The sequence below is a fragment of the Gopherus flavomarginatus genome, chromosome 2 (genome assembly GCF_025201925.1).
Source record: "Gopherus flavomarginatus isolate rGopFla2 chromosome 2, rGopFla2.mat.asm, whole genome shotgun sequence".
In the NCBI taxonomy this organism is placed as follows: Eukaryota; Metazoa; Chordata; order Testudines; family Testudinidae; genus Gopherus; species Gopherus flavomarginatus.
In genome coordinates, this window is record NC_066618.1 from 263842808 (window position 1) to 263863114 (window position 20307).

General features: G+C 42.4%; 1 protein-coding gene and 1 long non-coding RNA gene across 4 annotated transcripts in view; one reads left to right on the forward strand and one right to left on the reverse strand.

Annotated features, from left to right (window-relative positions):
* LOC127045436 (uncharacterized) overlaps nt 1–11829 on the forward strand; it is a 45106-nt gene extending 33277 nt beyond the window's left edge. The window contains exon 3 of the long non-coding RNA XR_007772709.1: nt 11753–11829. This is a non-coding gene — a long non-coding RNA (uncharacterized LOC127045436). The remainder of the gene's footprint in view (nt 1–11752) is intronic.
* A 6068-nt stretch (nt 11830–17897) lies between these two features.
* The window catches only part of AZIN1 (antizyme inhibitor 1), a 68222-nt gene continuing 65812 nt past the window's right edge, over nt 17898–20307 (reverse strand). For all 3 annotated transcript variants that reach the window (XM_050941047.1, XM_050941046.1, XM_050941048.1), the window contains one exon: nt 17898–20298. In XM_050941047.1, coding sequence (XP_050797004.1) covers nt 20187–20298 — 112 coding nt within the window. In that variant the 3' untranslated portion in view covers nt 17898–20186. The remainder of the gene's footprint in view (nt 20299–20307) is intronic.

Below are 20307 nucleotides of genomic sequence, written 5' to 3' on the forward strand. Positions count from 1 at the left end.
GGGGTGGTCGGGAAGTATGTTCCCAGTCTGGCTTTGCAGTTTTGGTGTAGCTCAGAGGTGCCTGTATGCTATCAGAAGGGAAACTTCCAGGAGCGAGCTGGATAGTAATCCCCTCTACGTCCCCTATAGGCTGCCTTGATTCTGTGTGACATTACACTGAGGCAGGAGAGCAAGAGGCAGAGAATGGCCTTCTTCAAAAAGGCAAAGGATAGACCAGTGAGGTACACTGAAGTTATGCACCAAGATGGTCCCTCCCAGAAGTGCTGCAGGCATGGAAAAGGGTTGTGAGCTATACCCTGCAGCTATTCTTCAAAATATCCAGCCAAAACCTGAGAAATTTCTTATCTTTGATTTTGCTTTATCTGCCCTGCAGCCATGGTGAAAGTTCAGTGAAAAATAGTTTTGCAATCATTGAAGCATTCACTGTTCCCAGTTTTTCTCTGTGAGAGCCTGTGAAAAGCCATTAAGATCTTTGCTGTCCCTACAGTAAAGCTTTTGTACTGTAACATGTTATGGAGCTTTTGTATCTCAGCTGGGAACTGGTCTTTGTAACTTTACTGGCATGCAATGTCCATGTCTACCTCATGCAAACAGAACGCTAACCAAACTTCTTTTCCTGTAATCACTGTCTCCATAAGCTTATGCATTTTGCACAAAATAATATTTTCTTGATTTGAGTCAGCTGCAGGCGAGGGGACTAAGACAGAGGCTGCAGCTGTGCCCTGCTGCTGGCTGGAGCTGGGGAACAGGGTTGTTGGCGGAACAGATCAGGGAAGGGGAAAGGAAAGGAAAATAGAGAACCGAAGCGTGCCTAGGAATCATATTATAGAAAACTCCCACTTTGTCACAGCTATACCAAGTTTTTGTACAGGTATAACTATTTCTGAGAGGGTATGATTTATTTTGGGGTTTTAGTTGTTTTGTTTTGAACTGACATAGTTATACTAGTATAGCTTCTAGTACGGGCATAGTTATACTGGTAAAAGGCACCTTTATACCAGTATCACACATTCCCCTTCCCCTACAGGAATAGCTATGCTGGTATAAGCTGTTATACAAAGTAACTGTATCCACCCTAGGGCTTCTGCCAATATCGTTAAAACAATAGAACATCTGTGAATAGACAGGGCCTTGCGTATTACCTTGGAATCTGTTGCAGAACAATTTACCCTGAGCTGACAGCATATTTTGGCACTGTCTCCTGCTGCTGACAGTTACTATGGAAAAATGAGAGAGTGATTTAGAGGGTTTATGAACATCAGGTTCAAGGCAAATTGGAAAAGGTGACATATTAGCTCCTAATCCTTGTGCTCACTTTCTTTGATATCTGTTTCTTTTTACTGTCACCTCTATAGCTCCTCAGTCTCCACACCTCTTTCCCAGCTGGGGCTGTGTTATTGTCAGATGTGAGCTTTTAAACAAAAAAAATCAAGGTCTATCAGCAGTGTATGGGAATGCTACAGAGATGAGCTGTTCAGGGAGACAGGGGAAACCCTGCCAGTCAGCAGCCAGTTCACTAGCCAACTAAATGTTACTCATCACGCTTGGAAGTGGGGGGGTGGGGGGGAGTCCTGTCTGGGCCAGCTAGCTCCAGCTGGAGTGATGGTGGCCATGATATGAGTTGTCAAGCAGAAGGAAAATTGTGGGGAAATCCTCAAGACTGCATCAAGGCAGGAGATAACCAAGGCATGGAGATGCCTCTTAGCTGTGGGGGCAGAAAGGAAGGGTTGGAATGACTGTATGTTGTGGAGGAAGAAATGTCAGGATTTGGTGACATCCTGGATGTGTGAAACATGACACCAAAGGCTAGATCTACAAAGGGGACTTAGGTTCAGTGCAGCAAGGCCTAATGTTTAGATGCCCTGCTGCCTAGCATAACTCACAGCCTGGAGTCAGGTGCCCAGGCTCCCTATACCCTGGATTGCAGGGGGAGAGGTGTATGAGAATGGGATCCACAAAAGCCAGCACACTGAGTGGAGGGCTACCTAAGCTAGCCAATAGGACATGCTGAGGAGAGGAGTCGGGCCTAAGCCCTGCTTTTGAAAGGGATTTAGGTGCCTATATCTGGTTGGGATTCAGAGACATGAACCCCCTCCTTGACTGAGGCACCTTTCTCACAAAAGCTGGTGGTAGTGATGAATTTTCCCCGTAGTCCAGTGAATGTGGAGCAAGGTCTTGACCCTGACTTGCCCTCATTGTACATGAGCCCTAACTACTGGGCTATAGAGTCGGCCTCAGTCTCTCTCTCTCTCTCTCTCTCTCTCTCTCTCTCTCTCTCTCTCTCCCTTCCACTGGCAGAAATTTAGGCATGGAGAGGGGTTGGTGACAGCTGAGCAGGTTTTGAGGATCTAAATTTTGAATGTAGGCACCTAAATCCCTTTGTGGCTCTAGCCTCAAGGTTGCAATCTGGATGAAGAGAAAGATGGTGGTGAAGGGAGGGAGAAGAGAGCAGAGAAGATCAGTCTTCACCATATTGAAGCTGAACTGGAGGCTGAACATCCAGCATTATAGGCAGCCAGACTGCAGAGGAAGGTCAGGGTGCAGAGAGAGATTTCTGAGTCGTTGACATAGATGGCAGCTGCAACGGAGTAAGCAGATTAGGGCACCCAGTAACAGGATATATAGAGGGAAAAGAGGATCAGACCTAATAACAGTTTGGAGAGGTAACAATACAGGGAGGGAGGTGCAAGAACAGAAGGGTTCCTGGAAGTAGCAGTTGGGGGGGAAAACAAAGAAAGTGTATCAAAATCCTTACAACGTTCTCCATGAATGCTATCCACAAGCTTTCCCTCAGCCACTATTCTGCGATCTCTTTCCCCAGCCCCTGAATCCTGCTCCTGAGAGTTCACTGACCTCAGCCTCTCTTCTGCTGTAGCTGCTTTTGCCACTGGCTCAGTGCATGCCTGCTTTCCTAAGTCAGCTGAGCAAAGTGCTGTGCTTGACAGGAGGCTGTTTTTTCAGGGCTGAGTAACAGTGTGTGGTCTCATGGAGAATTACATCCAGGATGCTCTTCAAGTAATGGTTTGTCAAGTTATGGAAGGATGTATTCCCTATAATTATACCCCTGCCTCTGATATAAACAATTATGAAATAAAATATGAACTGATCCATCTGGTTTATTCTTATTCCATTCAAGTACCTGGATGGCCAAGTCACAGAAGATGGCAAGTTTGAACATGAAATACAGTTCAGACGGGGAGAGCTGGAAGAGTGTGGGATAACTTCTCAGGAGTTGTGTATGCCACTGAGACTGAAGGCCCACTGTACAGAGCAATAGTTCTGAAGCATGGGCAGTGAAGAGACTGCAAGTTGAGTGCCTACAGGGGTTTGCGATTTAAAAGTCTTCACACAATAAGAGTTCTGACAGGACAAGATTTTGAAATGAAAGCCTTAGGAGACTCTGGCCTGCATTTCCCTCTCTCAGAAAGCTAGACTGGGGGGACTATCCAGTGTGAAAGGTGCCTGCTGGTGGAATCTCTCAGGAAGCAGGTGGGAGCGATTAAAGGAGGAGCTGAGTAGCATCCATGCCCACGAGGATTTTCCTCAAGTGTAGTCACATGGAGACATCCAAGGCTGAGGAAGTTATCCAGCTACAGAGGATTACTCTCACACCACTGAGGGAGGAGGATATGGCTCTGTCACAGGGAGGGCACTGGCAGCTAGTTACTTCTGGCAGCAGTGCTCCACCTCTACTCCCAGCCCACCCACCATGGTGATGGAAAACCGATATGCTGCCCTGGCAATGAATGATGAGGAATTCCCCCTCTCCCCCCTCCAAAGGTGGAGGAGGAGAAACCATGTACCCCCAAGGCTAGGAGGACCGCAGCCACCACTCCCAGGAGGAAACGTAGGTAGTGGTGGTTGATGACTCTCTTTTCTGAAGGGGATGGAGGCATGCATCTGTCGCCCTGACATGACATCCCAGGAGGTATGCTGCCTGCCAGGGGCCTGTAACCAAGACGTTATGGAGGGATTGTCAAGGATCGTCCGGCCCTCTGACTACTACCCCATGCTACTCATCCATGTGGGTACTGATAATACTGCGAGGTATGACTCTGAGCAGATCAGAAGTGGCTACAGGGCTCTGGTGGGAGTAAGGGTGAGGTAGTGGGGAGTGCACGTGGTCTCTTCGATCCTTCTGGTCAAGGGTAGGGGCTCAGGCAGAGACAGATGCATCCTAGAGATGAATGCCTGGCTGCGAATATGGTGTCATCAGGAGGGCTTTGGCTTCCTTGACCACAGGATGCTGTACCAGGAAGGACTACTAAACAGAGATGGGGTCTCCTATCAAGGAAGGGGAAGAGCATATTTGGATACAGACTGGCTTGCCTAGAGAGGAGGGCTTTAAACTAGGTTAAAAGGAGACAGGTGACCAAAGCCCACAGGTAAGTCAAGAACGTGGAGACCTGGGAGAAGGTTTGGAATTAGGATGGGAGCATGGGCTGTTATAACAGGGATTAAGGAGAGACAAAACAGAACAGACGGGGATGGGAGCGGATCAAATCAGTATCTTAGACGTCTATATATTAATGCAAGAAGTATGGGGAATAAGCAGGAAGAACTCAAAATGTTAGTAAATAAACACAACTATGACACAGTTGGCATCACAGAGACCTGGTGGGATAATATGCATGACTGGAATATTGGTATAGAAGGGTACAGCTTGCTCAGGAGGACAGGCAGGGAAAAAAGGGAGGAGATGTTACTTTGTATATTAAAAGTGTGTACACTTGGACTGAGGTTGAGATGGAAATAGGAGACAGACTTGTTGAAAGTTTCTGGGCAAGGATAAAGGAGGTAAAAAACAAGAGTGATGTTATGGTAGGGGTCTACTACAGACCACTTAACCAGGAAGAAGAGGTGGATGAGGCTGCGTTTTTTTTTTTTTTTTTTTTTTTTTTAAACTACTAACAAAATCATCTAAAGCACAGGCCTTGGTGGTGATGGGGGACTTCAACTACCCAGACATCTGTTGGGGAACACAGCAGGGCGCAGATTATCCGGCACAGATTATCCAACACATTCTTGGCATGTATTAGAGACAATTTTTTTGTTTCAGAAGGTGGTGACAGCTACTAGGGGAGAAGCTGATTTTTGACAAGTCATGGGAGAGATTCCAGAAGACGGAAATGGCCCTATATTTGCCCATCTATAAAAAGGGAAATAAGGACAACCCAGGGAATTACAGACCAGTCAGCTTAACTTCAGTACCTGGAAAGATAGCGGAGCAAATAATTAAGCAATCAGTTTGAAAACATCTAGAAGACAATAAAGTGATAAGTAACAGTCGGCATTGATTTGTCAAGAACAAACCATGTCAAACCAACCTGATAGCTTTTTTTGACCGGGTAACAAGCCTTGTAGATATGGGGGGGGAGGAGGGGAAGCAGTAGAGGTGGTATAGCTTGACTTCAGTAAAGCTTTTGATACGTCTCGCATGACCTTCTCATAAACAAACTAGGGAAATGCAACCTAGATGGAGCTACTATAAAGGCTGGTGCAAAACTGATTGAAAAACTGTTCCCAGAGAGTAATCATCAGTGGTTCAGTCATGCTGGAAAGGCATAATGAGTGGGGTCCTGCAGGGATCAGTTCTGGGTCCAGTTCTGTTTAATATCTTCATCAATGACTTAGATAATGGCAGAGAGAGTACACTGATTAAGTTTATGGATGATACCAAGCTGGGTGCAGTTGCAAGTGCTTTGGAGGATAGAATTAAAATTCAAAATGATCTGGACAAACTGGAGAAATGATCTGAAGTAAATAAGATGAAATTCAATAAGGACAAATGCAAAGTACTCCATTTAGGAAGGAATAATCAGTTGCACACATACAAAATGGGAAATGACTGCCTAGGGAAGAGTACTGCGGAAAGGGATTTGGGGGGTCATAATGGACCACAAGCTAAATATGAGTCAGTGTAACACTGTTGCAAAAAAAGCAAACATTCTTCTGGGATGTATTAGCAGGAGTATTGTAAGCAAGACATGAAGTAATTCTTCCGCTCTACTCTGTGCTGATTAGGCCTCAACTGGAGTATTGTGTCCAGTTCTGGGCACCACATTTCAGGAAGGATGTGGACAAATTGGAGGGAGTCCAAAGAAGAGCGACAAAAATGATTAAAGGTCTAGAAAACATGACCTATGAAGGAAGATTGGGAAAAAAAATTGGTTTGCTTACTGTGGAAAAGGAAGACTGGGAGGGGCCATGATAACATGTATCAGTGGTCCTCAACCTTTTTGTGGCCAGTAGCACATTCATGTTTTCAGAAGAGTGTGGCGGGCGCCAACAATTTTTCAAGCTTATTTTGTATTTGTACATTAAATAATAAGAAAAACATCATATTTAATATTACACAATATATGAATCCATAAGATAAAAAGGGGTAATTTTACATGTAAAAGGTATTAATTGAATTATTTGGCAATTACTCTTTCACCTTACCATGTGAGTTTGCTCTTTTTTTATCTACCTGTAAGAAAAATTAAGGAGTTTTTACAAAATAAATATCAAACAGTTTTCATCTTATTTACTTCAACAAACATTTTACTTTTTTAAACTGCTGGTCCAAATATGTTTATTATTCTTACTTTAACATAGAATGAAGCCTGTGGCCCCGCGCCTGCCAGGGACCGAGAACACCGGCACCTGCAGACCCAGAGTTCTCTGTCCCCAGCAGGGGCGGGGCCGCGGCTTCTCTCCAGCTTTGAAGCCGGAGAGAATCCGTGGCCCAGTGCCTGCGGAGGACAGAGAACACCGGCATCCACAGCTTGCAGCCCAGGAGAAGCTGAAGAGAAGCCGCAGCCCCACACGTGCCAGGGACAGAAAACACCAGTGCCTGCAGCCCTGGAGTTCTCTGTCCCCAGCAGGCATGGGGCCATGGTTTCTCTCCCCTGCTGGGCACTAGGCAGGCCCCACACCTGTCAGGGACAAAGAACTCCAGCGCCTGCAGCCCACAGCACCGGAGAAACCGGAGAGAAGCCACAGCCCTGCGCCTGCCAGGGACAGAGAATACCAGCACCTGCAGCCTGCAGGCCCCGGAGTTCTCGGTCCCCGGCAGGTGCGGGGCTCTGGCTTCTCTCCTCTGCTAGGCAGTAGGCGGGCGCACATAAATGCCCTGGCAGGCACCATGGTGCCCACAGGCACCACGTTGGGGACCACTGACATGTATGATAACCTTTTTCAAGTATGTAAAAGGTTGTTACAAGGAAGAGGAAGAAAAATTGTTTTTCTTCACCTCTGAGGGTAGGACAAGAAGCAATGGACTTAAACCTCCCTTGCCGCAATTTAAGTTGGACATTAGGAAAAACTTCCTAACTGTCAGGGTGGTTAAGCACTGGAATAAATTGCCTAAGGCCGTTGTGGAATCTCTATCATTGGAGATTTTTCAGAGCAGGTTAGACAAACACCTGTCAGGAATGCTCTAGATAATATAGTCCTGCCTTGAATGCAGGGGACCTGACTAGATGACCTCTCAAGGTCCCTTCCAGTTCTATGATTCTACGATGGAAGTCAAAATCTGTGATGTGGCTGACAAATCTCAGAAGCGCAACTTTGCTGGTTTGGATATGTACAAAGGATGAATGAAGAGGACTGAGTGAAGATAGCATGGCAGGAGAGGGTGGTAAGAAAGAGACCATGAGGAAAGCTGAGGAAGCAATGGATGGATTGTATTAAAGAAGTTGATAAGCAAGTGGACTTTAGTGCCAGCTCGGGCAGGTGAAGATGGCAGAAGAACGATGACCTGACCCCAGATAATGGGATAAGACAAAGGCGGAGGCGAAAAATAGGAATAAGGAGCTGGACAAAAAGGTGATGTCTAGACAGAAACGTAGTATGGGGAGAATGGGATGAGACAAAAAATCATTCAGCTGCACTTTCAATCCATCCTGGACCATGCCTTCCAAACGAAGCTCTTCTTTCAGGACTGGCAGGAGAGATCATGCACTGATGCAGCATGTTGATGGTCAGCTAGACTGGTCCAAATTTACTGGAAAACTGTAGAAAATCAACAATGAAGACCAGTGCATGGTTTCTGAACATCTTTGGAAGCCAGTAAAGCTTTGTCTCTGGTATAGATCCTTAGGAAGACATGACTCGCAATGTATCGTCTGAACACTGGCACTGACACCATTTCAGAGACATCTGAATAATGGGCCTGAAGAGGCTTGTGGCTCGGAGACAAACACTCTAGAGACCATGTCCTCAATTGGAAAAGAAAAGGACCAAAAATAAGTGGTTAACATTTTTGGTTTTGTTGCAAAAGCAAGTCTCAGGGAAAGTGTGTCTGATTCAGAAAATGAATTTCTACCTTAATAGAATGGCCTGATCATGACAGGTGCTGAGCACTTGCATCTCCCAGTGACTTAAAGGGGACTTGTGCTGATAATCTGCATTCTTGGGTTTAGGCCCTAACAAAGCTACTGTGATGGAGGGAGGTGCTTAAAATAAAGAGCAGGGAGGGGAAGGGAGAATTTTTGCTCTAAGGTTTTAGCAATGAACTTGACACGATTACATCCATTTTGTTTGACTGTAGCTTTGACCAGATGTATAGAAATTATCTTCTGATCTCTTGTAACTGTGTGTAGGGAAGAGTTAGCTTTTTATTTCAATCTGCTGAGAAGAATAAAGGGGTAATATGATCAAATGACATGGGCACTGGGCCTGAGGCACTGGCTTCTGTTTCCAGCTCTGTCATTGACACGCTGTTACCTGGGGCAAGTTAATGAACTAAAGAATTTCCCCGTAACTCACATGAGGATGACAGTGGGTACCCAGTGTTGTAAAGAACTTTAAGATCATGTAAGTACTAGGTGTTGTTTATTAATAATCATTTAATAACACTTTAACTACAAGTAAAACAGAAGACATATTTGTCAATATGTTACTTAAACCAAAGATTTTTGTTTGCTTGTTTTTTTAACATCCCATCTGTCTGCCTACATAATGTTAGAGCCAGTGATTCAGGCAGTGCTACATGGACATTTGCGTTTGAATAAACCAACTAGGCTTCAGCAATCCTGTTTGGGGAATAAGGTCTCTTTTGGCAGAAAGAGAGAGTCTGTTTGTGACATGCAGGTGGGCTGGTCCCTGAATTCTGTGCCAGTTCTTTGTACTGCAACAAACCAAGTATTTCACGCTGCAACTGTCAGTACTGCTGGTATCACCATGTGTTAGTGCACTGATAATACTCCTAGGAAAAGGAATAGCTACTGTCAAAGCAGTAGATCTCATCCAAGTGGGAGGAGAAGGGAGTGCTGGTGCCAGACTAGAGACAGAGCTCATGCAACATGTGTGGTTAAGAATAAAACACATCGCACTTTCATATACCTGACTTGATTGTCACTTTCACTACTTATTGTGTCACTGCCAATCCCAGAAATGTCCTCAGGTCTGAGCTTTTCAAGGAAAGTCCTGCCCCTAGAAGTGAAAGGCATAATAGTCAGTCACTTTAGAAGGCAAGACCCACTTCTGTAATGAATGTGTTTGGGTGGGGGAACTGAGAAGTTAACTCTTGCTGTGGAAATCAGGGATTGGAGTGTTCACATTAGTCATTGTGATAAATACAATATTTCCAGAATGTTCATCACATCAAGAGTTACCCAATGCTTTACGCTCATAAGCCAGAGACAGAAGATGCATTCTAATGGAAGATTTAAAGCGATTTACTGGCTGGCTCTTGAGGGAATAGGCAGTAAGTTGGTCAGATGGAGTAATACAAGTAAAGCTGTGACCCCTAGTGGAGAGTGATAGTGGGACACTAAGAGGCGGCTAATGCTGGAAGAGGGGAGTAAGCTGGTAAAAAGTGAAGAGGTAGCACCAACAGACAACCCTTCTTCCTGGTTTGTCTGTTTCACTAAAGAAGTATTTGATTAGCCCATGTGCTGTCTTACCAAACCTGTAAGATTGGATTGAACAAGTCCATAGACATAACTGTTTGAGCTGTGTAGGAAACAATACAGCCCATTTTCACCCATTACACATACATTTTCAAATCTCAGAAGTGTTAATGTAGAACGTTATTCTGATGGAGCCTCCGGTTTTCTCATATCTGGGTTTGGGTGACTGATTTCTGTCATCCTTTCCTGAAAGGTCAAAACAGGTATTTCACATGTACTGCCATCTTAAACAGGTATGTGCAGAACTGAATGCAGAGAGAAGACCTGTTAGATAAGTCTATCCCCTGCCAATGCAGGATTGTATTACAAATAATCAGAGACTGGTTTAAGTATCTAAGTATCTTGTCCCCATCACTATAGTACTGAGTGCCTGTCAGCTACTTAAAAGTAAACGTAACAATCTCTCCTCCTTTTTCAACCTGTAAGAGAAACTGCTTGGTTAGGTCTTGTGTGGGTGCAAAGACTTTTGTGAAGGAAAGCCAAGTCTAATGGATGAGCTTTGCAGTTAGTTCTGAGAATGCTGATAACTGGTCATTCTTACCTGTTGCAGGAGCGAGTTCCATAGTTTCTGTCTACCTCTTGTGGAGGTTTTGTCTCCCACGTTGACAAACCTCTCAGTTATTGGTCATAAGTTTGATCCAGTGAAACCAAGGTGTCACAGGAGATCACTGTGCTGGAGAGAAAGGTAGTGGCTCAGGTAACTAGATCAATTCACACAAAGCGCTTAAATATCAGGATAGAGATGCTGAACTGGACTCTCTTATTAGGGGAGGCAGAACACTGGAGGGGAGTTCTAGGAGACATCTGATGAGCAGACAGGCTGCTATGGTTTGTACCATTTAGACCCTTTTCAGAGTTTATGGCTTCTTTCCTAGGCATGAGTTGCAATAACAAAGCCTGGAGGTCACACAGACATGGCCACAGTTATCTGTGTATGAGTCCAGTAGGATGGGGCTTTATCTTCTGGCCAGACACAGATTCATAGGTTCCAAGGAAGAAGGCACCATTGTGATCTGACCTCCTGTGTAACATAGGCCATAGAAGTTCCCCAAAATAATTTGTAGATCATATCTTTTAGAAAAACACATAATCTGGATTAAAAAAATGGCCTGTGACTGAGAATCCACCATAAAATGTGGTAAATAGTTCCAGTTATTAATTACCCTCCCTGTTAAAAATGTATGCCTTATTTCCAGTCTGAATTTGTCTAGCTCCTTGCTAGATTGAAGATCTTATTAAATTTGTTCCTCTCATATGTACCTGTAGAGGTGATCAAGTCACCTCTTCATCTTTTTTTAATGTTAAGCAGTTTGAGCTCCTTGAGTCTGTCATTATAAAGCAAGCTTTCTAATCCTTTAATCATTCTCATGGCTCTTCTCTGACTCTGTCAGTCCTCCCTCCCCTCATCCTTCTTGAGTTGTGGACGCCAGGACTGGACTCAGTATTTTAGCAGCGATTGCACTAGTGTCAAATTCAGAGGTAAACTATCCTCTCTACTCCTACTCAAGATTTCAGTTTATGCATCCAAGGATCGCATTAGCCCTTTGGGCCTCCGGGTTGCACTGTGAGCTCATTTTCACCTGACGATCAACCCCAATGCCTAAATCTTTTTCAAAGTCACTGTTTCCTAGGATAGAGTCCCCCATCTTGCAAGTATGGCTTACATTCTTTGTTCCTAGAGGTATAACATTTACACTTAGTAAACTGAGTGCAAGCAAACAGTATGTATTTTAATGTAACTAAGTGATCCAGATCACTCCGTATTAGTGACCAGTCCTCTTCATTATTTACCCCTTCCCCCAATTTTTGTGTAATCTGCAAACTTTCTTAGTGATGATTTTGTTTGCTTCCAGGCCACTGAATGAAATGTTAAACAGCATAGGGCCAAGAACTGATCTATGTGGGATCCTGCTAGAACCACACTGGCTTCATGGTGATTCCCTGTTTACAATTACATTTTCAGACTTCGATGGGTGTTTTCTGCATCATAGCTATTTGTGCCCTCGGTAGAATTGAGGGCCTTGTTGGGAGGCGATTGGCTACAAACAGCTTGAGGGCAGGTGCCCTCGGTAGGTGGAGGATGTACAGTAAACTCATATGAATATGCTAACCGACCTTTAAAATGTCACATTTTTCAGAGACAATGAAAGCTAGCAAAGGATTGAGATCAATCTTTGGCTAGTGTATTTTTAATACAACATTGTGAATTAATCTTCCAAATGTGACTTCTGTACAACTTTTATGTTAGGAAATGTCTTCTCTTTCTAAATCTCAAGGTTAGGAAAATAGGACCTACTCAGCCATTCAGTAATGTGGACTTGCATTAAAAAAAAAAGTGTCAATTTCCAGACTTTGGAATGGCTGCAGTAACAGAAATTCATGTTAGTGCTGTTACTGTCTTACAGCAAGTTTCCCTTCTGTCAGCTAGCTCTTATTGTCAAGCACAATTGGCTTTGTTCTACAGCAATTGGCTGGGTAATCCTATTAAAACACCTAACTCAGATTAGACTATACAGTGCCAAGGAGATTAAAATGTAATGTGAAAAAGTGGCTTTGTTTAGCTTGAAGGTTACAGTATTGTTTAATATTGGGTTCTATATTCTACTCAGCCTGTGACCACTTCCACAGGAGCTAATTTTGCAACAAAGTCAAGCCCTCCTCCTCTTCAGAATAGATAGGCCCTTTTGCCCACAGGTAATTTTGTCATGCCAGCCATTTTTTCCACTGGAGGGCCCAATACTATTGTATTATACAAAGAGGCTATAGGGTAGCTGTACTATGATCCAAACACCAATTTGCTTATGGGGTAGCAGTATTGCCAATCTCAACCATTCAAAGATCATGAGTCAGATTTATTTTTTTAATCATAATTTAAAAAATAGGGGGGATTACTTGCCTTCTGGTTCTGAGCCTGCAGCATGCATTCCAGTTCACGTTTTCATGCTTTTCTCTGCAACCATGAGGTCTTAAAAACTTACTTAAAAATAAAAAGCCGATCCTTATCACTTCTCTCCAGGAGACTGGGGGCAGGGGGAAGCAACACATAAGGAGGAAGGGTAGTGTAGATACCAGCCTAATAGGTGATACTGGCAGTAGAATGTCTGGGCCTAATCGGGTAAAGAATGTGAGCGAAGTCAAACAGCAAAAATTAAGATGTTTGTATACCAATGTGAGGAGCCTAGGTAACAGAATGGAGGAACTAGAGTTACTGGTGCAGGAAGTGAAACCAGATATTATAGGGATAATAGAAACATGGTGGAATAGTAGTCATGACTGGAGTACAGGTATTGAAGGGTATGTGCTGTTTAGGAAAGGTAGAAGTAAAGGCAAAGATGGTGGAGTAGCATAGTATATCAATGATAAGATAGACTGTAAAGAAATAAGAAGAGATGGAATGATAAGACAGAGTCTGTCTGGGCAAAAATCACACTGGGGAAGAAAGCTACTAAAGCCTCCCCTGGGATAGTGCTTGGGGTTTGCTATAGACCGCTAGGATCTGATTTGGATATAGATAGAGACCTTTTTAATGTTCTTAATGAAGTAAATACTAATGGGAATTGTGTGATCATGGGAGACTTTAACTTCCCAGATATAGACTAGAGGACAAGTGCTAGTAGTAATAATAGGGCTCAGATTTTCCTAGATGCAATAGCTGATGGATTCCTTCACCAAGTACTTGCTGACCCAACAAGAGGGGATGCCATTTTAGATTTGGTTTTGGTGAGTAGTGAGGACCTCCATAGAAGAAATGGTTGTAGGGGACAACCTTGGTTCGAGTGATCATGAGCTAATTCAGTTCAAACTAAATGGAAGGACAAACAAAAATAGATCTGTGACTAGCATTTTTTATTTCAAAGGGGCTAACTTTAAAAAAATAAAGAAATTTGTCAAAGTTGCAGAAACTATCAGAAGCTTGCATCCCAAGAAAGGAGAAAAAATTCATAGGCAGGAATTGTAGACCAAGCTGGCTGAGCAAGCACCTCAGAGGTGGTTAAGAAAAAACAGCCTACAAGGAGGGGAAGATGGAAGGGATCAGCAAAGAAAGCTACCTGATTGAGGTCACAACATGTAGGGATAAAGTGAGAAAGGCCAAAAGCCATGTAGAGTTGGACCTTGCAAAGGGAATTAAAACCAATAGGAAAAGGTTCTATAGCCATATAAATAAGAAAACAGAAAAGTGGGACCGCTAAACACTGAGGATGGAGTGGAGGTTAAGGATAATCTAGGCATGGCCCAATATCAAAACAAATACTTTGCCTCAGTCTTTAATGAGGAGCTTAGGGATAATGGCAGGATGACAAATGGGAATGAGGATATGGAGGTAGATATTACCACATCCGAGGTAGAAGCCAAACTCGAACAGCTTCATGGGACTAAATCAGGGAGCCCAGATAATTTTCATCCAAGAATATTAAAGGAACTGGCACATGAAATTGCAAGCCCATTGGCAAGAATTTTTAATGAATCTGTAAACTCAGGGGTTGTACCATATGACTGGAGAACTGCTAACACAGTTCCTATTTTTAAGAAAGGAAAAAAACTGATCCGGGTGATCCAGGCCTGTTAGTTTGACATCTGTAGTATGCAAGGTCTTGGAAAAACAATTTGAAGGAAAAAGTAGTTTAAGGACATCGAGGTCAATGGCAATTGGGGGAAAAAATACAACATGGTTTTACAAAAGATAGATCATGCCAAACCAACCTGATCTCCTTCTTTGAGAAGATAACAGATTTTTTTAGACTAAGAAAATGCAGTGGATCTAATTTACCTCTATTTCACTAAGGCATTTGATACGGTTCTACATGGGGAATTATTAGCTAAATTGGAAAAGATGGGGATCGATATGAAAACTGAAAGGTGGATAAGGAACTGGTTAAAGGGGAGACTACACCGGGTTGTACTGAAAGGTGAACTGTCAGGCTGGAGAGAGGTTACTAGTGGAGTTCCTCAGGGATCGGTTTTGGGACTAATCTTATTTAATCTTATTACTGACCTTGGCACAAAAAGTGGGAGTGTGCTAATAAAGTCTGCAGATGACACAAAGCTGGGAGGTATTGCTAACACAGGGAAGGACCATGATATCATACAGGAAGATCTGGATGACCTTGTAAACTGGGGTAATAGTAATAGGATGAAATTTAATAGTGAAAAGTGAAAGGTCCTGCATTTAGGGATTAATAACAAGAATTTTTGTTATAAGCTGGGGATGCATCAGTTGGAAATAACAGAGGAGGAGAAGGACCTCAGGGTATCGATTGATCACAGGATGACTGTGAGCCACCAATGTGATATGGCCCTGAAAAAAGCTAATGCGGTCTTGGGGTGCATCAGGCAAGGTATTTCCAGTAGAGATAAGAAGGTGTTAGTATCATTATATAAGGCACTGGTGAGACCTCATCTGGAATACTGTGTGCAGTTCTGGTCTCCTATATTTAAGAAGGATGAATTCAAACTGGAACAGGTACAGAGAAGGACTACTAGAATGATCCGAGGAATGGAAAACCTGTCTTCTGAAAGGAGACTCAAAGAGCTTGGCTTGTTTCACCTAACCAAAAGAAGGCTGAGGGGAGATATGATTGCTCTCTATAAATATATCAGAGGGATAAATACCAGGGAGGGAGAAGAATTATTTAAGCTCAGTAACAGTGTGGACACAAGAACAAATGGATATAAACTGGCCATCAGGAAGTTTAGACTTGAAATTAGATGAAGGTTTCTAACCATCAGAGGCGTGAAGTTCTGGAACAGCCTTCCAAGGGGAGCAGTGGGAGCAAAAGACTTATCTAAGCTTGATAAGTTTATGGAGGGGATGGTATAACGGGATAGCCTAATTTTGGCAATTAATTGATCTTTGACTATTAGCGGTAAATATGCCCAATGGCCTGTGATGGGATGGGATCTGAGTTACTACAGAGAATTCTTTCCTGGGTGCTGGCTGGTGAGTCTTGCCCACATGCTCAGGGTTTAACTGATTGCCATATTTGGGGTCAGGAAGGAATTTTCCTCCAGGGCAGATTGGCAGAGGCCCTGGGTTTTTTTTTGCCTTCTTCTGCAACGTGGGGCACGGGTCACTTGCTGGAGGATTCTCTGCACCTTGATGTCTTTAAACCACGATTTGAGGACTTCAATAGCTCAGACATAGGTTAGGGGTTTATTACAGGAGTGGGTGGGTGAGATTCTGTGGCCTGCATTGTGCAGGTCAGACCAACTATCATAATGGTCCCTTCTGACCTTAAAATCTGACTCTATAATATTGCAGTAGTAAATGATATGACTGCATGACCACCATCTGTAGCTCCCACATCTTCTTAAGAATGGTTTTAATAAAAAATGGGTTTATGGCTATTTGCATTTTACCATGAAAACTCTCAGGATGCAGATTCTAGTTGGCTTCAGGTAGGAGAGGAGATGATCTAAAGCAGGAGTTCTCAAACTGGGGTTTGGGACCCCTCAGAGGGTTGCAAGGTTATTACATGGCGCGGCGGAGGAAGGGATCGTGAGCTGTCCGTCTCCACCCCAAACACTGCTTTGCATCCAGCATTTCTAATGATGTTAAAGTGTTTTTATAAGGGAGGTCGCACTCAGAGACTTGCTATGTGAAAGGGGTCATGTGTACAAAAGTTTGAAAACTACTGATCTGAAGTAAAGCGTTTAGGCTATTCTTTGTGTGAACTGAAGGGCTAAATATTTAAAAGCCTTGGTTGTTCACCACAGGGAGGAATGGATTAAGACTATCAAGTGCCATTGGCATGCCACAGCTTGCCGTCTACCCTGTGCTGCACCTGAAGTGGCTGTGGGCCTACCTTCCTTCCTTCCTTCCCAGAGAGGTGGCAACAGGTACCCTGATCTACTCCATGAGCAACAAAAGTCAGAGTCTACCAATTCTGGGTCCCATCTCCCTTACAGGGATGACAGTATCTTCTCAGATTAAGTACTAGGGCCTTACTACTATTTATATTAAGAACTGATGTGGGGGAACCTCTTTCACTTACCTCCTGCCACACAATGCTGGTGGCAGAGCCTGCTAAAGCAGCAGTGGATCTTGGGCTTTATAGCTAAGGCACCTCATGTCTCAGAACTGCTGTTTCAGACTCTACAAACTCACGCAGACATCTAACTATGCTCAGTTTACATTTTTAAAATTTTTTTTATGAAAACAGAGATTGTGACCTCATCACATGACTCTCGGAGTTGATGCCTAGGCATTTGTCTGTAGTGCCTGTGCCTAATTACAGGGAGTCAATAGCAAACCAAGCTGCAAGATTGTTTTAGGCTAGCATGTGCTAGTCTATCAAATTCTAAAGGTTTATTTGGCAGGTATCTTCTGAGGGAAGTAGGGACAGTTGTTAAATCCACAGTTTGTTTTCCTAAATATACAACAAAATGGTTTTTCAGTAACTTTCCCTGTTCTCTCAAGCCTGGATCAAGTCTCATGTACAGCCCATTAAGAGTATTAAATCTCTTTGGTGTTCCCTATAGGGTAGGGGAGTGCTTTATGTAAAAGTAATGAGATGGGGAATTGAATTTATCCACCTCTGATACAGGACTCATCTTAGCTAGGTTATAACTCTTAACTCAAGGTAAATTTTATATATAAGTTGACTGGGTAGCAGCAATGGATTTACTGTATCACATTTATGTGACTGCAGCTGCTTCTGCTTTATTCAAGCAGCCAAAGTGCCTTTCCCTACTGAAAAATAATTGACAGAGTTTGAGTAGCTTGGCTATACCAAATAGAAAGGGACCATTGCCTCAAGTTGTGGTGCCTAATTATAGGGTGGTGATGAATGCTTGGGAAATGCCAAAACATACATAAAAATTGTCAAATACTACTCCAGAAGTAGTATTAATAGTTTTGTGAACATAGGTATGGTGCAACACTGAGCCTGTTTGAGACATACATGATTATTCCAGTGTACTGGAAACAGCGCTTGAATATTATCATGGAAATTAAGTTTAAAATCCCCACTGTATTCATACCAAGGTCCACAAGAGTAGTTTTCTGAGCCACTGAGCAAGAAGTTGCAGATGTGTATTCAGCATGACAAAGCTACATTACAGTTCACTTATATAGAAATCATTCAGGTTTATATTAATATTTGAATTGAGATTACAGTATTGTAAACAAATGATGGTAACAATTTTTAGCATCAAATTGAAATACATACTGGGTTCAAACTTAAATTTTTTATGGCAAACTGTCTTCATATACAATAGATATGTCTGAACTGACGACCCTATCATTTACAAAGGAATTTGCAACTGAGCTGCAAGTTTAACATAAAACAATTCTCCTTAAGGCTCCACAGCGAATCTTGCAACATGATCTCAGATAAATACAAATCAGTTGGGTTGGTTAGGGTTTCAGCCAAACCTGCCATTGGAGGACTAGAGTACATAGACTCTTTCAAACCTAGAGAAATTTGGTCTGATGGCTAGATTTTCCATAAGAAATTAACTTCTAATGTATTAACCCCCATAAATAATTCTTATAACATGGCCATCTTCAATCTATCCCTTCAAAAGACAGGAACAATTCATTAACTCAAAAATCACAAGACAGTTAAGCCCAGAGGTGCAAAGGTATTTAAGTACCTAACAGCCACTGATTTCAGTGGTACTTAGGCCTAAATCCTCAGAAGTATTTAGGTATCTTAGTGCTTCCCTTAGGGCTGGCCTACACTACTCTATCAATTGAGAAACAGCATGGTACAATTCCCTACTGTGAACGTAGTTACAGATATGAAACTGGGTGTAGGCAAGCCCTTGGTGCTGGAAGTCCAAGTTGAAAGGATCATTCCATGATAAACTTTCTTTCCACGTTTAAAAGGTATAAAATATTATGTATTCTTAGCCTTTCTGAACTGCAAACTTGGATTTCCTGCCAGTTGTCACTAATGTTAAATGCATTTGTACAAGTCAGGTGGAAATTTCACACCCCAGGTAAGGAGCTAAAAAAAAAAAAAAATCTCCATTTTCTAATTAATCCTTTTTGATTCAGGGATCCAGGATTTAATAGCCATGAGTATTTCACAATCCTGACTCCTAAGTTTCAGATTAGCAAGAAAAATATTTTAAAATGTAAAAGGAGTGGACTAGAGAAAAAAATCAAGATGCTTTAACAACAGAACAAGTAATTCCACTGAACAGCTTCAGTTATTAAGATTAATGGGCATATATAGTTGGTGTGCTTTGCTGTTACATAAATACACAATGTACAGTGCAAAAGATCATCCAGGTTTCTGAAGACATGTAGCCCTTCTATTACAAAGACTTAATGCTGTACAGGACTAGAAGTTTTTCTATAAAGCTGGTTCAAAAAAAGGGACCTGACATTTCTATTTAACATTCAGTATAGCTGTAATTCATATTTCTACATGGGTTTTACATGCATTCTAGCTACAGCTACCTCTCCTAGGTACTGCTATTCACTCCTGTTGTCTTGAAGGTTTGATATTTCTGGTGTTAAACTAAATTATATTAACATTTCTATGTTGAAGCACCATCAAACTGCATTTCAGCTTTCCAGGAACTTATCTGAACTTCCCTTCACACTAGTTCACCAAACTTAATTTACTTAAATTAACTATTCATTATTTAATGTTCTGCCAACCTAAACCTGAAATAGGCTGGAAGAAAAAAAAATCCTTTCAAAACAATCATCTACATATCCATTTCACTGCTATCTAGTCCCTCTCACAAAGAGAACCTGAAAAAAAAATCTACACAAAGTTTTATTGCAGTCATACACGGGTTACGTCAAGGGTCAAATACAACAAATACTATGATGCAATTTTACATTTATTGAACTACAGTTCAAAGCACAAATTTACACACTAAATACACTGAACATCTCTAATGAAGTCACACTAGTCTCCCACTGACATTTGATATATCTGGGTGAAAGACAATAACTTTACAAGACTTTCTAACAAGAATCCTTAGTATAAAAACTGTGTACTTGTATGTAAACTGTTTAACTGAGAACCCAAGTGATGGGTTTCCATCTCAACTAAGTCATCCATTTTGTTGCATATTTTATTTAAACGCTCAGGGGCTGAACGAACTGGCAAGTTTAAATCTAGACATTATTAACTAACCCTCCCACCCCCAGTGAATTGTAGTTGTAGCTGGTTTTGCCTGGTCCCAATTGGCTATTACTAATTTTCAAGTTTTGAAGAGAATGAGTTGAATTCAAGATTGTTCCATTTTAATTCCAGAGTGGAATGTTGACCAGACAAACTACAGGCTTGCAACTGCAAGTCTACATGAAGCGTTACTGCCTGTTTAAGCTGCAGTGGAAAAGCTGTCTTCTGGGCTCAGCTGAATGCAAGAAGGCACAAAGAAGAAGTTCTTCATCAATGTGTCTGAAGTAATTCCAGCATCTTGCATCTCATACCTACAGCAG